This window comes from Coprinopsis cinerea, assembly GCF_000182895.1.
Source record: "Coprinopsis cinerea okayama7#130 chromosome 12 map unlocalized cont3.12, whole genome shotgun sequence".
In the NCBI taxonomy this organism is placed as follows: domain Eukaryota; kingdom Fungi; phylum Basidiomycota; class Agaricomycetes; order Agaricales; family Psathyrellaceae; genus Coprinopsis; species Coprinopsis cinerea.
Genome location: NW_003307533.1, coordinates 1,384,252 through 1,400,834, shown reverse-complemented (window position 1 = coordinate 1,400,834; position 16,583 = coordinate 1,384,252). Strand labels below are relative to the sequence as shown.

Here is a 16,583-nt window from a genome sequence, read left to right as displayed (position 1 = left end):
CCACCAAAAGCTAAGGTATAGTATCGGCGAGGTAGAAGAAAGTATATTACAATTGGTAAAGCGAATCGTCAAAACATTACATGAAACTAGTCATCACAGGTCGTCAATCTTTCAAAATTAAGTCAGTTGTAAAACTACAAAAACAGAAAACGAAGGTATAACGCCGTCAAGAAGCGGCTAAACATTCAATATCAAGGGCGGGTATCAGTCAAGCCACCCGTTAAAAAAAATGCAAACTTCAACGCCTCCGTTTCTTCTCGCTATTCTTAGTCTTAACCAAACTCTTCAAAATACCCTCACCATGCTTCCCGGCAGCCTGTTTGCCCATCTGCCTATCGTGCTCCGCCTTGACCCTCCTCAAGAGCCAGAACTGGTAGATGAGGACAAGCAAACCGCAGGCGCCGGCGGTGCACGAGACGACGATGATGGTGACTTTGGCTGTCGTGGAGAACTGCCCGTCTTGTACGCCGTAGACGTTGACGAGGGTGGTGATGACGCCGGCTAGTCCGTTGAGGAAGCCGGGGCTGTGAGCAGACGGTGTTAGAATGGTCCAGGCTAGGAGGGTTACAAAAGCGGGGACGTACACGAAGATTTTGCTGAGAAGCCAGATGTAATTCCTCATCCATCTCCACCAGAGCCAGATCATACCGACTGCTCCGACACCACAACACAACCAGGCGATAATGTACCTAGTAGACGCGATCTTCAGTCAGCCTCTGCTCCCCCACTGCCCGCCATAACCTAAACAAATAAATAGATGAGCACTCACAAAGGCACATGCGTCACAGCAGTCAAAATCCTTCTCCGCAGCTCATCATCCGTCTCTTCAGCAATCTGCTGCAAACTGGTGAACGTCCCCGGGAAGAGGAGGAAGCCGGCCAGCAGGACCCATGTGAAGAACGAGGCAAGGAGGTTGTACCAGTGCGGGATGTCGTCCAGTGCGAGCAGCATGTTTACGTAGCGGGTGTGGTGGTTGTTGCTGCTGGTGTTGCTGTTGCTATTGCTGATTTGGCTGGGCTGTTGGGCGGGCTCTGGGCGGGAAGGGGTTGGTTTGGGAGGAGAAGGCTTGGGTGGTGAGGGTTTGCTCGGTGCTGGTGCCGGGGTATTGGATACTGCTGGTTTGCTCGGCGCGAGAGAAGGCGTTGGCCTCGGAGGGACTGTAGAGAAGTTGCTCGCACCGCCATCGCTACTCTGCGCAGGCTTCTTGGGAGGTAGGGAAGTACTGCTCGAAGACTGAAGGCCCTGGAATTGGTGCGACGCGCTATTCTGCGGACGAACCGGTTGATTTGACGGTTTGAGGTGGTCAGAATGAGGTTGAGGCGGCGGCTTGCTAGGCGAGTGCTGTTGGAACGAGTGAGACGATGAAGGCTTTGGATAGTCAGAATAAGACTGAGATGGAGGTTTGTTGAGCGACTGCTGGTGGTAAGAGTGAGCTGACGAAGGTTTAGCGTAGTCGGATTGAGGAGGGGGCTTGCTCGGCGACTGCTGCTGGTACGACGAATGGGAGGACGAGGGCTTGATGGGTAGCTGCTGCGTCGTCGAGGGTTTATGAGGCGAGAGGTTTTGCGTCGCAGAATGGGACGGCGAAGGGGGCTTCATCGCAGAATTCCATCCCGGTCGGAGAGGCTGCGTCTGCGGTAGCTGGGAAGGCGGTTTATATGAGGATCCCTGGCTGGAAGTCGGTGGTTTGTACTGGTTGGACCCCGAAAGAGGAAGTTGGCCAGGTGGCCTGTATGATGCTGAATTGGTTGTCGAGGGACGTACAGGCGGCTTGTAAGAACCTGCTTGGGTCGAAGCCTGGCTCGAAGACGTTGATATCGGAGGCCTGCCATGCGCCGAACCTTGGGATTGTTGCGACGAGAATCCGGAAGGAAAAGGCGGGGGTGTCGTCGGAGGCGGTGGAATCAAGGCAGGCTCTGAATCGTCGTTGATTGGTATCCTTGAGTATTGGGTATCATCCACGCTGGTGTTTCTGATATCCAGAACCTGTGGTTCCGAATCGTCGAGAACGGGAATTCTTGGGTATTGAGGAAAAGCCGGACTGGGATCGTCCTGGGATGAAGCGGCGGGTTGAGGGAAGGTTGGAGGAGCGTCCGGCATATCGAGCGTGGATCCGTGACTGTCTGCCGTTGCCAGTTGAGGCTGAGGGAACAAAGCACCTGAGATGGGAGCCCCAATTGGTTGGAACGGCCTGACCTCGCCGCTGGAAATATCGTTGTCGCCAATGTCTTCGGTCGTCTGCCACGCTTCCCAAGGTCTCTGGACCTCTTCTGGTCGCGGAAACTCGAGATTCAGAGGCGGATCCCGAGGGTAGGCCATGGGCTCAGGCATGGGAGGTGGAGAACCGGTCTTTTCCTCGTTGAGCTGGCCTGCAATTATGCGTGTGAGGTCTTCGTCTGCTTCCCAGAACTCGCCGCTGCCCGTCGAGATAGACTCTGTTCCCGCCAGAGTATTCGAGCGCTTAACTGGGTCAAGGGGCGCCATTGCGTTTGTGGACGAGTCTGCACTAGGCATAGTCGTAGCTCTCGCTGGCATCCGTGTTGAACTCGGAGCTTTCCAACTTGTTGGTTTTGAACTCGGCTCTTCCGGGGTTTTGCCTGCGAGAGTCTTGGGCTCGTCGTGCTTGGCGTCGTTCATGGCGTTCAAGGCTGTCGTCGCCGCTGGGGCTTCAGGTTCGAAGAAGGGGGCGCCTGTGTAGGGTGGCGCCATCCTGAATCGAATGAGAACGATATGGTCGGCAATAAAGAAGACTTCTGTGACCCGTCACAGCATTTTTGGCGAAACCTGCATGATCGCTTTTTGTCGATGCGATGCTATGGCAGCTGTCGCGTGGCCGATACGCACTGCCACCGGAGCGGGGAAGCCATCATCGGACCCCATAAGGAGAAATGACGTCGACTTCGGAATCTAGACAGGCCCGTTCCAGGCGAGTTTCGTTCCAAGGCGAGCATTGGAGTAAATGCAGGATAACGATACATAGCTTTAGATTTCGAGTTCCTGTGTTCGTGTGCGGAGGTCTCGAAGTGAAGCCAAGACCCGGAGCGCCCAAATTTGGAGAATGGGGTGCTGGGCGCTCCGACTCGGGGCAGATAGTATTATGTCAGTGTTTCGCAGGGCTGCATCGATTCTGGGCCCTGCCCCTGGACCAAGTTCTCGTTCGAGTTTTCTCTTTGCTTTTTGCCCGAATCTGGTTTCAACTTTCCATCGCCTGAACGCCTGTGCCTACAGGATAGTCACCAGATAGTCAATGACGAAAAACGAGAGTCGACCTTCTACCAGCTCTTTCGCGATTCGTCTGTTTCTGATTTACTTTCTCTGCTTGACAACGTTGGCGCGGGTTCACAGTTACTAATTCGCGTTTGCGGGCCCTGCTTGGATTCTTCCGACTTCTGGGTGCAAGCTGCTGCAAGCTGCGAGAGATGGTGGGCGACGTAGTAAAAGGAAAACAGAACCAAGGCCGAAATTGGGGAGCGGGCCTCGCACGGTGGAGCACCTCTTTTGTTTTTGTTGAATTGGCTTGGGCCCTGTTATTGTGTATCTTTACAATGTCATGCTGACCTAGCCTCATCGAGCGAGCGTTTCTTAGCTGTCGTATTGCAATTACGATACCTATCCCGCCGGGGTGCACAAATCCGGTGAGTGTGCAGTGACTTGAATGGAAATTGGTTCGCTGATATATGTACTGACTCGACGGAATCGGAAATCGTCCTGAAATCGCGACGGTGGCTTGGATTTCTGATAAAGGTAAGCTCTGACAGTTGTTCGATGCATGGGAGGGTGTGCGATATTGTTATGTGCGATTCGGTGAAAGACAATACGCCACCTCTATTGAAGAATTCGTAAGTGTCTTGTCCCACATAGAACCGCGAACTGAATCCATCGCCGAAAGGACTTCGCGCAGGGTAGTATGGTCAACTTACACACGTTCGCACGAGCATCAACCTTTCCATGTTGGGGGACGCATCCCGACCGCTGCCCTGTTGGTGGTGGACTACTCGTGCGTAAGGGAACAGACGTGACCCCGTACATTGACCACACTTTGACCGCGCTTTGACCATATTCAAGTTCCCGAACCAAAGGTCATATCGCTTGACAACGATGCTTTGGACTGGGGCATAAAAGCAGCTCATAATTATTATCCTCTAGCAAACCGGCCTGTCATCTCCCAGAAACTCTTCTACATCCCCCAAGCAAGCACCAACATCACTACCATGTCATCTACTACTCGACTCACCCTTCCTCCGCTGCCTCATTGGGATGACAAAACTAAAAGACCCGCCAATTTCGAAAGGGACAAGCTTCCCAACCTAACCTTTGACTATATCCGGGCCAAAGCTCCAGGGCAAGGGATCGGTTTAACAGCCCTCCTCCACGGCGACGACGCGCACTGGTTAGCGCCCCTGATGGTTGATGGAACAATGCCTGTTGTCTCACCCGTAATGTCATACATCACCCTATACGTCTCTTGGCCTGGGTACGAAGACATCATGGACGACGACATGACCGACATCCCCCTCTTTTCCCTTGGCGACTCGGGGGACCCGCTTGATATGACAAGTCTCACCCGGGCAGAATTCGCGCGGGCAGTGGGCGGCGTTGTTGCGATGTTCATCTTGAATCGCAAGATTAGATGTCTGAAGGGAACGGACCCTGAGTGGGACTTGGATGGTATCGAGCTTGGGGATGTTGTCGTGTCGGGAATCCGCCATGTCTTTGGGCAGGTTTATCAGGCTGATATTCATATCGAGAAGGGGACTTAGGTTGGGTCGGCAAGCCGGATCCTTGGTCACGATCTCTCCATGTCATTACTACTTGCCATATTGATAGAATTACTCGTTCGCTTAATAAACAACTCCTCTCTTCAGAAAGCGCCTGTCATAAAATGCGACTGGCTTTAATTTGAAAGTCACTGACAAAAATACGAGAGCTTCATTCAGGAATCCATGATAGACTGACTCTCAAGGAAGAAACCGGACAGGAAAGTTCCCGTTGTGCGTTGATCCCTCATATATTTGTGCGCTTGAAACAGAAGGGAGAACCGTTGGTTGTACACGCGAAGGTATCTCGGCCCACATTTTATTCAAGACTGCAGCAGTGCAAACTCAGGATCTGCAGTCACATCGCCCAAATGCTGTGCACGGGCCCTTACAGTCCCGACGCCGACACTAGAATCGTGTTTGGTTAATGCCATTCTTTGCGTTGTAAGTCTTCCATTACTCACCAACTTTTTTTCAAATGCTGATTCTCAATCTCTGCAGTTCGGCCTGGTGCCGGAGCGTCGGTCCTTTGCTGCCCTTCGGCGCCTTTAATCAGGGCCTCGGAGCCAGGAGGGGATCGTGGAATCCTTATTGATGCCAAATGGAGTTCAGATCAGAGTCGACCAGCTCAAGCGTTTGCCTCGAGGTTTGCATGAGCGCCGCCGTAAATGCTTGTCGGCCCCACGACCACGATGCCTTACATATAATGCCCCTGTCAACATGATTCCAGCCGACTGCTTTTTCCCTTCTTCCCCTTTTCACGACTTACAACCGACGCTTCACGATTCTGGTGTTTCCCTTGGATTTGGTTGGGCTCCTGTACGGGTTCGGGTTCGTCGAGGTGAGTGTTCACCACAGCATTCGTGCTCCATGGCGGCTGGCGCTTTGTATTCGCCTAGATCTGATTGTAAAGGTCTAGTGCTCACCTTTTTTTCTTGCTTCTAGGCATAGAAGCTTTGTTGATTCAGGAGGCACCCTTTCACCTTTGAGTCTTAACCTGCCCTCGACACGACCTTCCCTGTTAAAGAGCCGCCGCTCGCTCGTTCATTCTTGGCTTCAGTTCCTCACTGGCACGCACACAGCCAAGGTACACGCTCGTTTCAACTATGGCAACCATCCAAAATACGACGAACATCAACCCGCAATTCGAAGCGCAACTCATCAAGTCCACGACACTCGTATTCAACGTCAACTTGTTCATCTATGCCCTCATTGCGGTAGTCGCCATCCTCCGTGTACCACACCTTATCGGTCTCTTCGGAACCACTTCTGAGTGGTACAGCGGTCACTTTCTTCACTACTCGGAACCAAAGGAGGAGAAGGTTCGCGTCCAACGCAATGATTCCAGCAGGACGATCGTGGCCCGTCACAACTCTACCAAGTCCGTTGGCAGGAACAACTCGACAAAAACGACGCTCAACCGGAATGCATCGACCAAGACGACTCTCGAGCGACATAATTCCACTAAAACCGTCGTAGGCGGTAAAGAGGAAGAATACGCCATGGACGATTACGCACTGCCGTACAGCGGTGGTAACCACCGTCGCCGGGGACAGGTTGAACGCGTCGACGTGAAGTATCCACCTCATTTCGCTGTCGTCCCGCCCTTCTTCCGTCCATTGCTTTCGTTGTCACGGGTACGCCTGTTCGACGGGTACTCGACCGGTCAACTTGCGCTCCTGGCCAGTTACTTTTACACCCTCGTCTACGCCACATTCTTCAAGTCCAACCCCTTCATCGATGCTACCCGTCCCGCTTGGGTGGCTATCTCACAGATGCCGCTGTTGTTCGCATTGGCGCAGAAGAATAGCCTTTTGGGCTCCCTTCTCGGTTATGGATATGAAAAGGTGAGTGAATTGTGCTGTGGAAATAGACACGGAATGCTGATATTTCCGTTCGAAAGCTCAATTACATCCATCGTTTCGTCGGCAAGCTTGTCATATTGGCTTCCAATCTCCACTCGATATACTACTGTAAGAAGATTCCACCTTTCTAACTTAACTTTGGCTCAAACACCGGCTTTTCAGTCTACCGATGGACCGCCGCGGGAACCTTTTCGCAGGCAATCGCTCGTCCAAAGAATGCCTGGGGGATGGTCGCCCTCATTTTCATGGACTTGATGTACATCTTCTCCACTCAGTTCTGGAGATCCAAGGCGTACAACCTCTTCATATGGTCCCACACTATCCTTTTTGCGCTCCTGCTTCCAGCTGTACGTCATTCCTTCCTTGTTCCTTCCTCCTCGCGCTCATCGTGATCGCAGGTCTACCTCCACCAACCGAGCCTCCTTCCTTACGTCCTAGCCTGCGTCTTTCTCTATGGCGCCGACAGGGCCATGCGTATCCTCAAGACCCGTATCACCACCGCGACTATCATCACCGTCCCCGAACTCGACATCACCCAAGTCGAGATCCCCTCGCTCAACTCTGGTTGGCGTGCAGGTCAGCACGTCCGCCTCCGCGTCATGTCTCGCGGGATGGGCTGGTTCGGCCTGACTGAGGTGCACCCCTTCACGATCGCCACAGCCCCCAACTCGCACGACGGCCTCATTCTCATGTGCAAGAACGCCGGGGACTGGACGAGGCGGCTTGGCCAGCTTGCCAAGGAACGGGGGTATGATGTTGGCGAAACCAGGGTCAAGGTGTGGGTTGAGGGCCCGTATGGTGGGCCTGGACGGATGATTTTCCCGAGTTTTTCGGGGGTGGTGTTGGTTGTTGGAGGGAGTGGTATTACATTTGGGCTGGCGATGCTCCAGGATTTGGTGGCGAAGGATTTGAAAGGCGAGAGTAGAGCCAAGTACATCGAGTTGGTGTGGGTCTGTCCGGATGCCGGTACGTTCTCATCATCCTGTAGTATTTTTGTTTCTTGCTGACAGACAATGCCCTTTAGCATCCGTCGCACCCCTCGCTTCCCTCTTCACCGGCCTCATCCAACAAAGTATCTACACGCCCATCCGCATATCAGTCTACTACACCCGCGCAATCTCCTCGAAGCTCCCTTTCAGCACAGGTGGCAAAGACGCCTCGCCCCACCTCCCGATCGCGTTCCACCCGAATTTCACGCTGACGCCAGGTCGACCTAAGATCGGCAAAGCGTTGGACTCGGCGATCGCGAAGGCTGTGAGTCTGGGGCCTGGGCGGAAGGGGGAGGAGGGGATTATGGGTGTGGCTGTTGGTGTGTGTGGGCCTGCGGGGCTTGGGGATGACGTTGTGAAGGCTGTGGCGGGGATTGATGCTGCGCGGAGAGACCAGGTTGGGGGGATTGAGATTCATGAAGAGTGAGTACCTGGGTTTCCTGGTTGGGAGTTTTGGGTGTATGGTTACTGATTGGTGCTTGTGTTTTTAGAACTTTTGGATGGTAGCGCGTATCTGTTATTTATCACAACCTAGAAACGTCCCGCCTATTGCATCAACATCGACATCGACAAGCATTGTATTTGTATCCATACGTTCATTACCCATTCACGATCATTCAAGACTCGACAAACCGCAATTCTGATAGTAGTTATCACCTCCGACACCAACATCGTCAGCATCATCATCATCGACATCGCCTACTCAACCTCGACTCATTCCATACCCTTGAACTTTCTCAGATCTGGTTATCTATGCAGGCATATATCCTACCCACCCTTCGTTTTCGTTATCTATGGGGATAAATTGCTGGGCTTAATTTATTTGTACCATAGCTGGTTGAGATTGTTGTTTGTGGAACGGTAGTGCTAACATGTCGGGAAGGCTTTTTGGCCCTCAGAGTCGGCATTTGGTACGCTGCCAGTTGTACCTTACTATATATCACCTTGGGAGGAGCCTAGGAGCTCTTCTTTGCCGTTACGTTCTGTTACCGTTGCGTACTTAGTGCTGCTACTCGTTACTCCCAGTCAGTGGTTGTACCATCGTGTATGTTGTTAGTACGAATGTAGAGGAATGTTTGTGGAAATGAGGATGCTTCAGATACTTCGAATTTGGCCGTTGATGAAACTCAAATCTCAGCGCGGTGTTTAAGCGCCCAGGATCCCACGAGTCGATGGGGCAGTGCAATGAGTCCGAAATTGGTGATGGGCGGTGGGTTGAGCACGTTTTGTACTTTGAACTTTGCTTCAACCAACAAACTTACCTCTCAAACGAAATCTGGACATAACGACGACAACCTTCTTGCTTTAAAACGAAATATGGATCCAAACCAGCCAACTCAGAGACCGCGAAAGCGAGATCGGTTCAAAGGCTTTCTGGATAAAGTCAAGCGTCCTTTCCGTTCTCAGACAGCTTCCCTTGCGAGCGGCTCGACCGACATGGTAGCAGGCCCGAACACAGGCAATATGGAGCCGGAGTCTGCGAAGATGGCCTCAAACAACCTCCTCGGCGACTGTTCTCCCAGTTCTGGCACGGAGGGGACCCTCGGTTCGACTGTCGCTCCTCAAACCGTTCCAGCGTCGACCGTGGACACCGGCGCTCAGACGACCGCAGCTCCAGCTGGTACTCTTGACCATGATCTCACCGGAACTCCCGACGACAAGAAACTCGACGTACAGACTCCTGAAGTTGCCGATCAGGACAACATCGGCAGGCCCAGCGGCTCGGCGTCGGACAACGCGCAGGGGAGCGAGGGTGTCCTTCCGTCCGATGATGCCACCCAGAATCCTGCCGAAAAGGGATCGTCGGGTTGGAAAGGCACTGCTTACAACGGTGTCAAGGCGGTGCTTGCCATGATCAGGGATAATGTCGAGTTTGCGCCCGTCAAGCTGGCAGCAGGTGGACTCTTAACCGTCTTGGAGACCATCGATGTGAGTGTGGTTCCGCTCTTCGGTTATTGCTGGATTCATCTAACGGTTTCTCATCAGTTGGTCAAGGAGAACCGTGAAGAAGTGCAGAAATTGCTCGCTAGACTTGAGATCTTGAAGGAGATATTGGAATCATGCCCTGCGGATTTGAAGGGCAAATTGACAGACCGTCTGGACGGTTTATCGAGGTATGAGTTATCCTGCTCATTTAGATTGGAAAACTGACTTGGGAACCATCTCAATAGGACTCTGGAGGAGAAGGCGAAGGAGTTGGAAGAAAAGGCGAAGGATTCGAGGCTCAAGAGAGTGGCGAACGCCACCGAAGACGCGAAGGACATCGTGCAAGCGCTGGAGGAAATCCGATTTGCGATCGAGATAGCGATGGTACGTTGTGGCTATAAACCCCAGTGCGCCGCTCATGAAAACTCCTAGTTTGACGTCATACCGTCGCTCATGGCAAGGCAACGCTTCATATGGCGAAGGAAGTGACATGGTTGAGCAGGACTGGTAAGTACCTTATCGGACACCCGCCCGAGTATCTCTGACAGTCACTACAGTGACGGAGACTAGGGATTTGGCTGGAGCTGTGAAGGACGATACCACCTGGCTGAAGAAGAACGGTATGGATGATGGCCTCCCTGTCCTGCGCTTTTACTCATCAAGCACTTTCACAGAGCTTTTGAAGAAGATCGCGAACGTGGACGGGGCCGAATTCAATCGTGGAGACCGACGTGGATGCATTGCTGGAACCAGGGTGGCACTTTTGTCTCGGCTGCTCGGTTGGGCGAAGGACAAGCACTCCCCGCACGTCTTCTGGCTGAGCGGCATGGCTGGCACCGGGAAGACAGCAGTGTCGGAGACCTTTTGCACGCACCTCTTCCGCGAAGGTCTCCTGGGCGGGAGCTTTTTTTGTTCGCTCGACTGGGACGACCGCCAGGACGTCTATCGTCTTCTCCCAGCCCTCGCCAAGACGCTTGCTCGCGTGCGGCCCAAATTCGGCGAGGAGCTTATCAAGGTGCTGGAGTCCGATGACTGTCCTGACAACCTTTCGCGGATGAGCCTCAAGGACCAGTACCGGATGTTAATCCTCGAGCCCGCCGAGAAGTCGCTCTCCCCTGACGAGGTCACCGTGCTCTCCATCGACGCCCTCGACGAATGCACGGACAAGGAGGCATTGGCGAAGTTGCTCGATATCATCATATCCCAGAAACCGCCTGTTGGACTCAAATTCTTTTTGACAAGCCGCCCCGAGGTTCCAGTGCGCGAGCAGTTCGAGGACAAGTCTGATGGCCATCACCACCAGTCCCTTCGCCTTCACGACATCGAGCTCGACATGGTCCGGGCGGATATCAACATCTTCCTACACCACGAATTCGCCAGCATGCCGTTCCTCCGCAAACACTTCGAGGGGAGATGGCCACCGCCGGAGCTCGAGGTCATTGTGGACATGTCAGGAAAGCTGTTCATCTTCGCCGCGACCTTCGTCAAGTACATCGCGAACTACAAAGGCGACCGCACCAAGCGATTCAAGCAGCTTGCCGCCTCGACAAAGGGCATCCCATCCCTGTACCATCTGTACTCGCGCATTCTGACGGAGGCGTTCGAGGGATTGGATGACGAGGACGAGGTTGAGGACGCAACTACCATCCGCCACTGCCTCTCCTTGTTGATGGTTGCTCAACGTCCAGCCTCGGTGAACGACTACGCTGGGCTACTCGGGAAGGGCGTGGACTCGATTCGCGAAGCGTTCAAGCATCTCCATTCCGTCATAAACATTCCTGCAGTTGATGACCAACCCGTGTCCATCTTGCATGCTTCCTTTGCCGACTACTTGACAACTGAGAGTGTTCGCCTTTCCCACCCGTGGGCTGTCGAAAGACCAATCGCTCATTTCGTTGCTGCTGATTGGTGCCTCCGGGTGATGGACGAAATGCTGCATTTCGGAGTCTCGGGTGCGACAACTTCGTATCGGAGCAATGATGAGCAGCCTGTTGCTTTGTCCCTTCCATCCCACCTTGCATATGCCTGTATGTCATGGGCTGGCCATGTTGTTGGCTCTGGTGGTGTCAAAGACATCCAACTGCAGAAGATGTTGAAGCGATTACTTGATATTCTGAAGGCAAAGGCCTTCTACTGGATGGAGGCTCTAAGTGTCATAAAAGCAGTAAAGCAAGGAGCAGAAGTATTGTCACTTCTGACCCAGGTATGTGACCTCTATTCCTTTTAGATGTATCATTCTCATTATAACAATAGAGCAGCATGTGCACTTTGGAGCTGAAAGAGGTCCTGCATAGTGCCCAAAGATTTGTCCAAACCTTCCATATCCCTATCACCCAGAGTGCATCCCACATATACTTGTCAGCACTTCCTGCCTATCGAGATATCCTCCCTTTACTCCCATTCCTGGATAGCCACCATATCACAGCTACTGCAACTTTTGTACATCCAGGAATGGGACCACAGCTTTTATGTCTTCTTGGACACACATTAACAGTCACTTCGGTGGCTTTCTCCCCTGATGGCACCACCATTGCCTCTGGCTCTTATGACTGCTCAGTGCGGCTGTGGAGCACCCAGAGCGGGGAGCCTGTCTTGGGGCCACTAAAGGGGCACACAGGCCCCATTTCTGTGGCTTTCTCCCCTGATGGTACCACTATTGCCTCTGGCTCTGCAGACTGCTCAGTGCAACTGTGGAGCACTCAGAGTGGCGAGCCTGTCTTGGGGCCACTAGAGGGGCACACAGGTGTAGTCACGTCGGTGGCTTTCTACCCTGATGGCACCACCATTGCCTCTGGCTCTTCTGATGGCTCAGTGTGGTTGTGGAGCACCCAGAGTGGCGAGCCTGTCTTGGGGCCACTAGGGGAGCACACAGACTTGGTCAGTTCTGTGGCTTTCTCTCCTGATGGCACTACTATTGCCTCTGGCTCTTGGGACGGCTTAGTGCGGCTGTGGAGCACCCAGAGCGGCCAGCCTGTCTTGGGGCCACTAGAGGGGCACACAGGGGCAGTCACTTCGGTGGCTTTCTCCCCTGATGGCACCACCATTGCCTCTGGCTCTTATGACTGCTCAGTGTGGCTTTGGAGCACCCAGAGCGGCCAGCCTGTCTTGGGGCCACTAGAGGGGCACACAGGCTCAGTCAATTCTGTGGCTTTCTCCCCTGATGGCACCACTATTGCCTCTGGCTCTGCAGACTGCTCAGTGTGGCTGTGGGGCACCCAGAGTGGCGAGCCTGTCTTGGGGCCACTAGAGGGGCACACAGACACAGTCACTTCGGTGGTTTTCTCCCCTGATGGCACCACCATTGCCTCTGGCTCTGCAGACTGCTCAGTGCGGCTTTGGAGCACCCAGAGCGGCGAGCCTGTCTTGGGGCCACTAGAGGGCCACACAGGCTCAGTCACTTTGGTGGCTTTCTCCCCTGATGGCACCACTATTGCCTCTGGCTCTTATGACTGCTCAGTACGGCTGTGGAGCACCCAGAGTGGCGAGCCTGTCTTGGGGCCACTAGAGGGGCACACAGGCGCAGTCACTTCGGTGGCTTTCTCCCCTGATGGTACCACCTTTGCCTCTGGCTCTGGAGACTGCTCAGTGCGGCTGTGGAGCACCCAGAGCGGCCAGCCTGTCTTGGGGCCACTAGGGCACACCTGGGCAGTCAATTCTGTGGCTTTCTCCCCTGATGGCACTACGATTGCCTCTGGCTCTTCTGACAGCTCAGTGCGGCTGTGGAGCACCCAGAGGGGTGAGCCTGTCTTGGGGCCACTAGAGGGGCACACAGGCGCAGTCACTTCGGTGGTTTTCTCCCCTGATGGCACCACCATTGCCTCTGGCTCTTCTGACAGCTCAGTGCGGCTGTGGAGCACCCAGAGCGGCCAGCCTGTCTTGGGGCCACTAGAGGGGCACACAGGGGCAGTCACTTCGGTGGCTTTCTCCCCTGATGGCACCACCATTGCCTCTGGCTCTTATGACTGCTCAGTGTGGCTTTGGAGCACCCAGAGCGGCCAACCTGTCTTGGGGCCACTAGAGGGGCACACAGGCGTAGTCACTTCAGTGGCTTTCTCTCCTGATGGTACCACCATTGCCTCTGGCTCTGCAGACTGCTCAGTGCGGCTGTGGAGCACCCAGAGTGGCGAGCCTGTCTTGGGGCCACTAGAGGGGCACACAGGCACAGTCACTTCAGTGGCTTTCTCTCCTGATGGAACACATCTTGTATCATCCTCAAATGATTGTACTATCTGTCTATGGGACCTTTCCGACACAGCACAGAATGAAATTCCCTGCATGAACACCTTAATACACCAAGGTCTGTTTTATCTCATAGCTATAATGATTTTTATAATCCTCATCATTACTTGGTCCTAGGCTCTATGTTTCTCCATACATACCCAAGTAACCTCTTTACTCTTCATGAAGACGGATGGGTTCGTAACAAGTCTAATGACCTGCTTCTGTATGTACCCCCTTCCATTCGAGCATATCTGTGGAAGCCAGGAATGTGCTGGCGAACAGGCCGCTACGCCAAGGTTAATCTCACTTATGCAGTCCATGGTACCGAATGGAAAAGGTATGCACAGCCCCGAGTAACGTTCGAGTTTACTGACCGCACACTATCCCAGATGTCGAGAACCCAGACGCGAAGGCGCGAAACCGCAACTCTGGCCAACCGGGTTCCCGCAATGCGACGAAAGTACCCCTCCCTCCGACTAGTTAATGTCGTGCCCCACCGCGCATCGTCCCGAAAACCTGTACTCCTTATTCGTTGACATGTTTCCCTGTAACATACGTCTACCCATTTCATCACTGATATCATACTCGCACCGTATCCGGTGACAGTTGACTTGACCATGCACTCTCGTCTCAGCGTTCGCCACCGAACCCACCCTTCAGCTCCATCTCGTTCTTGACCGCCAACCATAACGAGTACGCCCCGGGCCAGCGATGGACAAGCGGCCATTCGTAATGACGGCGGGCACGAAAGCCCACGAGTAGCATAAGTCCTTACGATGCACGATCAGACGAAGCTCCTCTGAGCGACGACGGCAACCACCAGCGACCGCGAATGCGGACACGCCTCGCCAGTCCCCAATTGCTCCGATGATTCTTCAGGCCGACTGTGGCCTGCCTTCCCCACGTCGAACGAACGAGGGTATGAAGCGGTCAAACCCTGTGAGTCGAAGGTCCGATGGAGAGGTGCCCCAACGTCGCCACGAGTTGGATGGCTGCACCCCACCTCCCTGGGTCCAGGTGTCCCCCTAAGGAAGCATTTAAGAAAGATCGTAGGTTTGGTCAAACATGGTCACTCACAAGACATAACTATGGCCGCGAGGAGGAACGACCATGAAAGGCGGACAACGAAGAAACGACATGGCAGAGTCGACCAACGACACTTCACCGAGGAATGATATCATGGGAAACGGTGTAGCACCTCAAAAGCGAACTGAAAAATGCGTTAGAAAGGGACGAACTAGGAGTCCTGGCAGCTGGACGAACCTCTCCGGTGTAGACGGTGACGTTCCGCGGGTTAACGAAGCATAGCGTGCGCCGCCAAACCCATAGGCCAGGCAAAGCCGTTCGTCAAACAAGACATGATACTAAACGGCAACATTAGCCAATGAAAAGCCATCCAGAGCCGACAACCTTCTCCCACCTTTGATTGTGTGCTCTACGAGCGGCAGTTAACCAGGTAAGACACTTTGCGTCCACATACAGTCTGGAGGAACTGCCAAGACCACAGCCATGATGGTGAAAGCAGAGGTCGTCGTCGAGTCGTCGTGGTCGTTGGTAGAAAAACAGGAATCGACATGACGACAGGCCGTCACGGCGATTTCCCGCGCCAAGACATCCCCTGTTCACTGAGCACTCGTCCTCGCAAGCTCCTCGATGCAAAATGGAGTTCTAGAAGTAAGGCTATTTAGATCCTGGAAACCAATCGCAATATACCATGGGTCTACATTGACCATACGTCAATATGTGGACTTTCCAACCGAAATTTGCGGTGGTCTTCAGGCTCCATTCCTCCCTCAGACCGAATCGCCCTCTCGAGGATTCTTTCGAGCTGATTGAAACAAGGGGAAATATTACTGGCGCGTGGGTTTTGCATAGTTGACATGGAGTACCTGTCAGTGAGACGAAGAAAATAAGCATGGGTGGACAAGTCGAAGACGAGCATCACCCAGCTTCCGTACGGTGGCCAGCAACGAGAGACTGGCGAATGCCATGTTGCCGAACAAATTTTGGTTGTTGAGCAGATCACCAAAACGTTCTGCTGATCAAGTAATCGCTCATAGGAGCCCGGCTGCTCCACGTAGTGGGTGTGCCTCGTCATACAATCCCCACCAAACGCTCCTTCAGACGGCACGACCTAGGTCCCATACCCAGTGTCAACCGGCCAATGCGGGTGCTATTCCAGCACCGCAACGAAGGGTAGAGTCCGTATCGCCGCTGTGAAGCGGAGCGTTTCAGGCATGGCAAACAGGACGGATGGGCTCGTGTCATGTAGCAGCCCAAGGACGCATGAACAACACACGTCCGCCTTGACCATCGGTCCTTCAAGGCTACCTAGCAGCCCTACCCAATTCAGCATAGCCGCTTACCATTTACAGGCTTGAAAGGAGGGCGTATACCGACAGGGATGCCTGCAACGTCCATGTCATAGTCCAAGACCCACCACGGAAGTATCTTGCGCACGTAGATAGTCGACACGCCATCCCGAAAGGAATCAGGGATAGTTTACGGGACTGGGAACACGAATCGACGGTCTGGCAGTGTCAAGGGGTGCTTGAGATGTGGGTGGTTTAATCGAGGCTCCGTTACGCCATCTAGCTTTGAACGTAATATCAGTGCCCGGCGTTTCCGCAATAAAGAGAGAACATACTGAGCGACCTCGTTCTCTGAATCGGACGCGAGAAACTTGGATGTGGACGGGTTTGTTGGATGGAAATGTCCCTGTGAATCGCGTCGCTTGGACTTACGCCCAACCAGGCGCGAAGGGATTGGCGAGGTATGTGTTCCCTTTTGGTTGAACCATCCTCGGGTCTTTCCTGGAAGGGATG

The 16,583-nt window shown here is 53.6% G+C and overlaps 4 protein-coding genes across 4 annotated transcripts; 3 read left to right on the top strand and 1 right to left on the bottom strand.

Moving 5' to 3' along the window:
* Nucleotides 1-238: 238 nt before the first annotated feature.
* CC1G_06501 (hypothetical protein) lies at nt 239-2,730 on the bottom strand (the record flags this gene model as incomplete). Its single annotated transcript, XM_001835046.2, has 4 exons — nt 1,765-2,730; nt 770-1,341; nt 585-689; nt 239-524 (listed from the first exon to the last, which is right to left on the bottom strand). Exons 1-4 carry the CDS (start codon nt 2,707-2,709, stop codon nt 239-241), a joined length of 1,908 nt encoding a protein of 635 aa, XP_001835098.2. The 5' UTR covers nt 2,710-2,730.
* Nucleotides 2,731-4,211: 1,481 nt separating this feature from the next.
* CC1G_06500 (hypothetical protein) lies at nt 4,212-4,760 on the top strand (the record flags this gene model as incomplete). The annotated part of the gene is made up of 1 exon (XM_001835045.1): nt 4,212-4,760. The coding sequence occupies one exon, from the start codon at nt 4,212-4,214 to the stop codon at nt 4,758-4,760; it is 549 nt and encodes a 182-aa protein (XP_001835097.1).
* Nucleotides 4,761-5,863: 1,103 nt separating this feature from the next.
* On the top strand, nt 5,864-8,118 carry CC1G_06499 (ferric reductase transmembrane component; the record flags this gene model as incomplete). Its single annotated transcript, XM_001835044.1, has 6 exons — nt 5,864-6,604; nt 6,661-6,730; nt 6,785-6,969; nt 7,021-7,588; nt 7,647-8,034; nt 8,103-8,118. The coding sequence occupies 6 exons, from the start codon at nt 5,864-5,866 to the stop codon at nt 8,116-8,118; spliced, it is 1,968 nt and encodes a 655-aa protein (XP_001835096.1).
* A 930-nt stretch (nt 8,119-9,048) lies between these two features.
* On the top strand, nt 9,049-13,277 carry CC1G_06498 (WD-repeat-containing protein; the record flags this gene model as incomplete). The annotated part of the gene is made up of 7 exons (XM_001835043.2): nt 9,049-9,540; nt 9,598-9,725; nt 9,783-9,921; nt 9,999-10,044; nt 10,095-11,740; nt 11,791-13,185; nt 13,245-13,277. 7 exons carry the CDS (start codon nt 9,049-9,051, stop codon nt 13,275-13,277), a joined length of 3,879 nt encoding a protein of 1,292 aa, XP_001835095.2.
* Nucleotides 13,278-16,583: the final 3,306 nt, after the last annotated feature.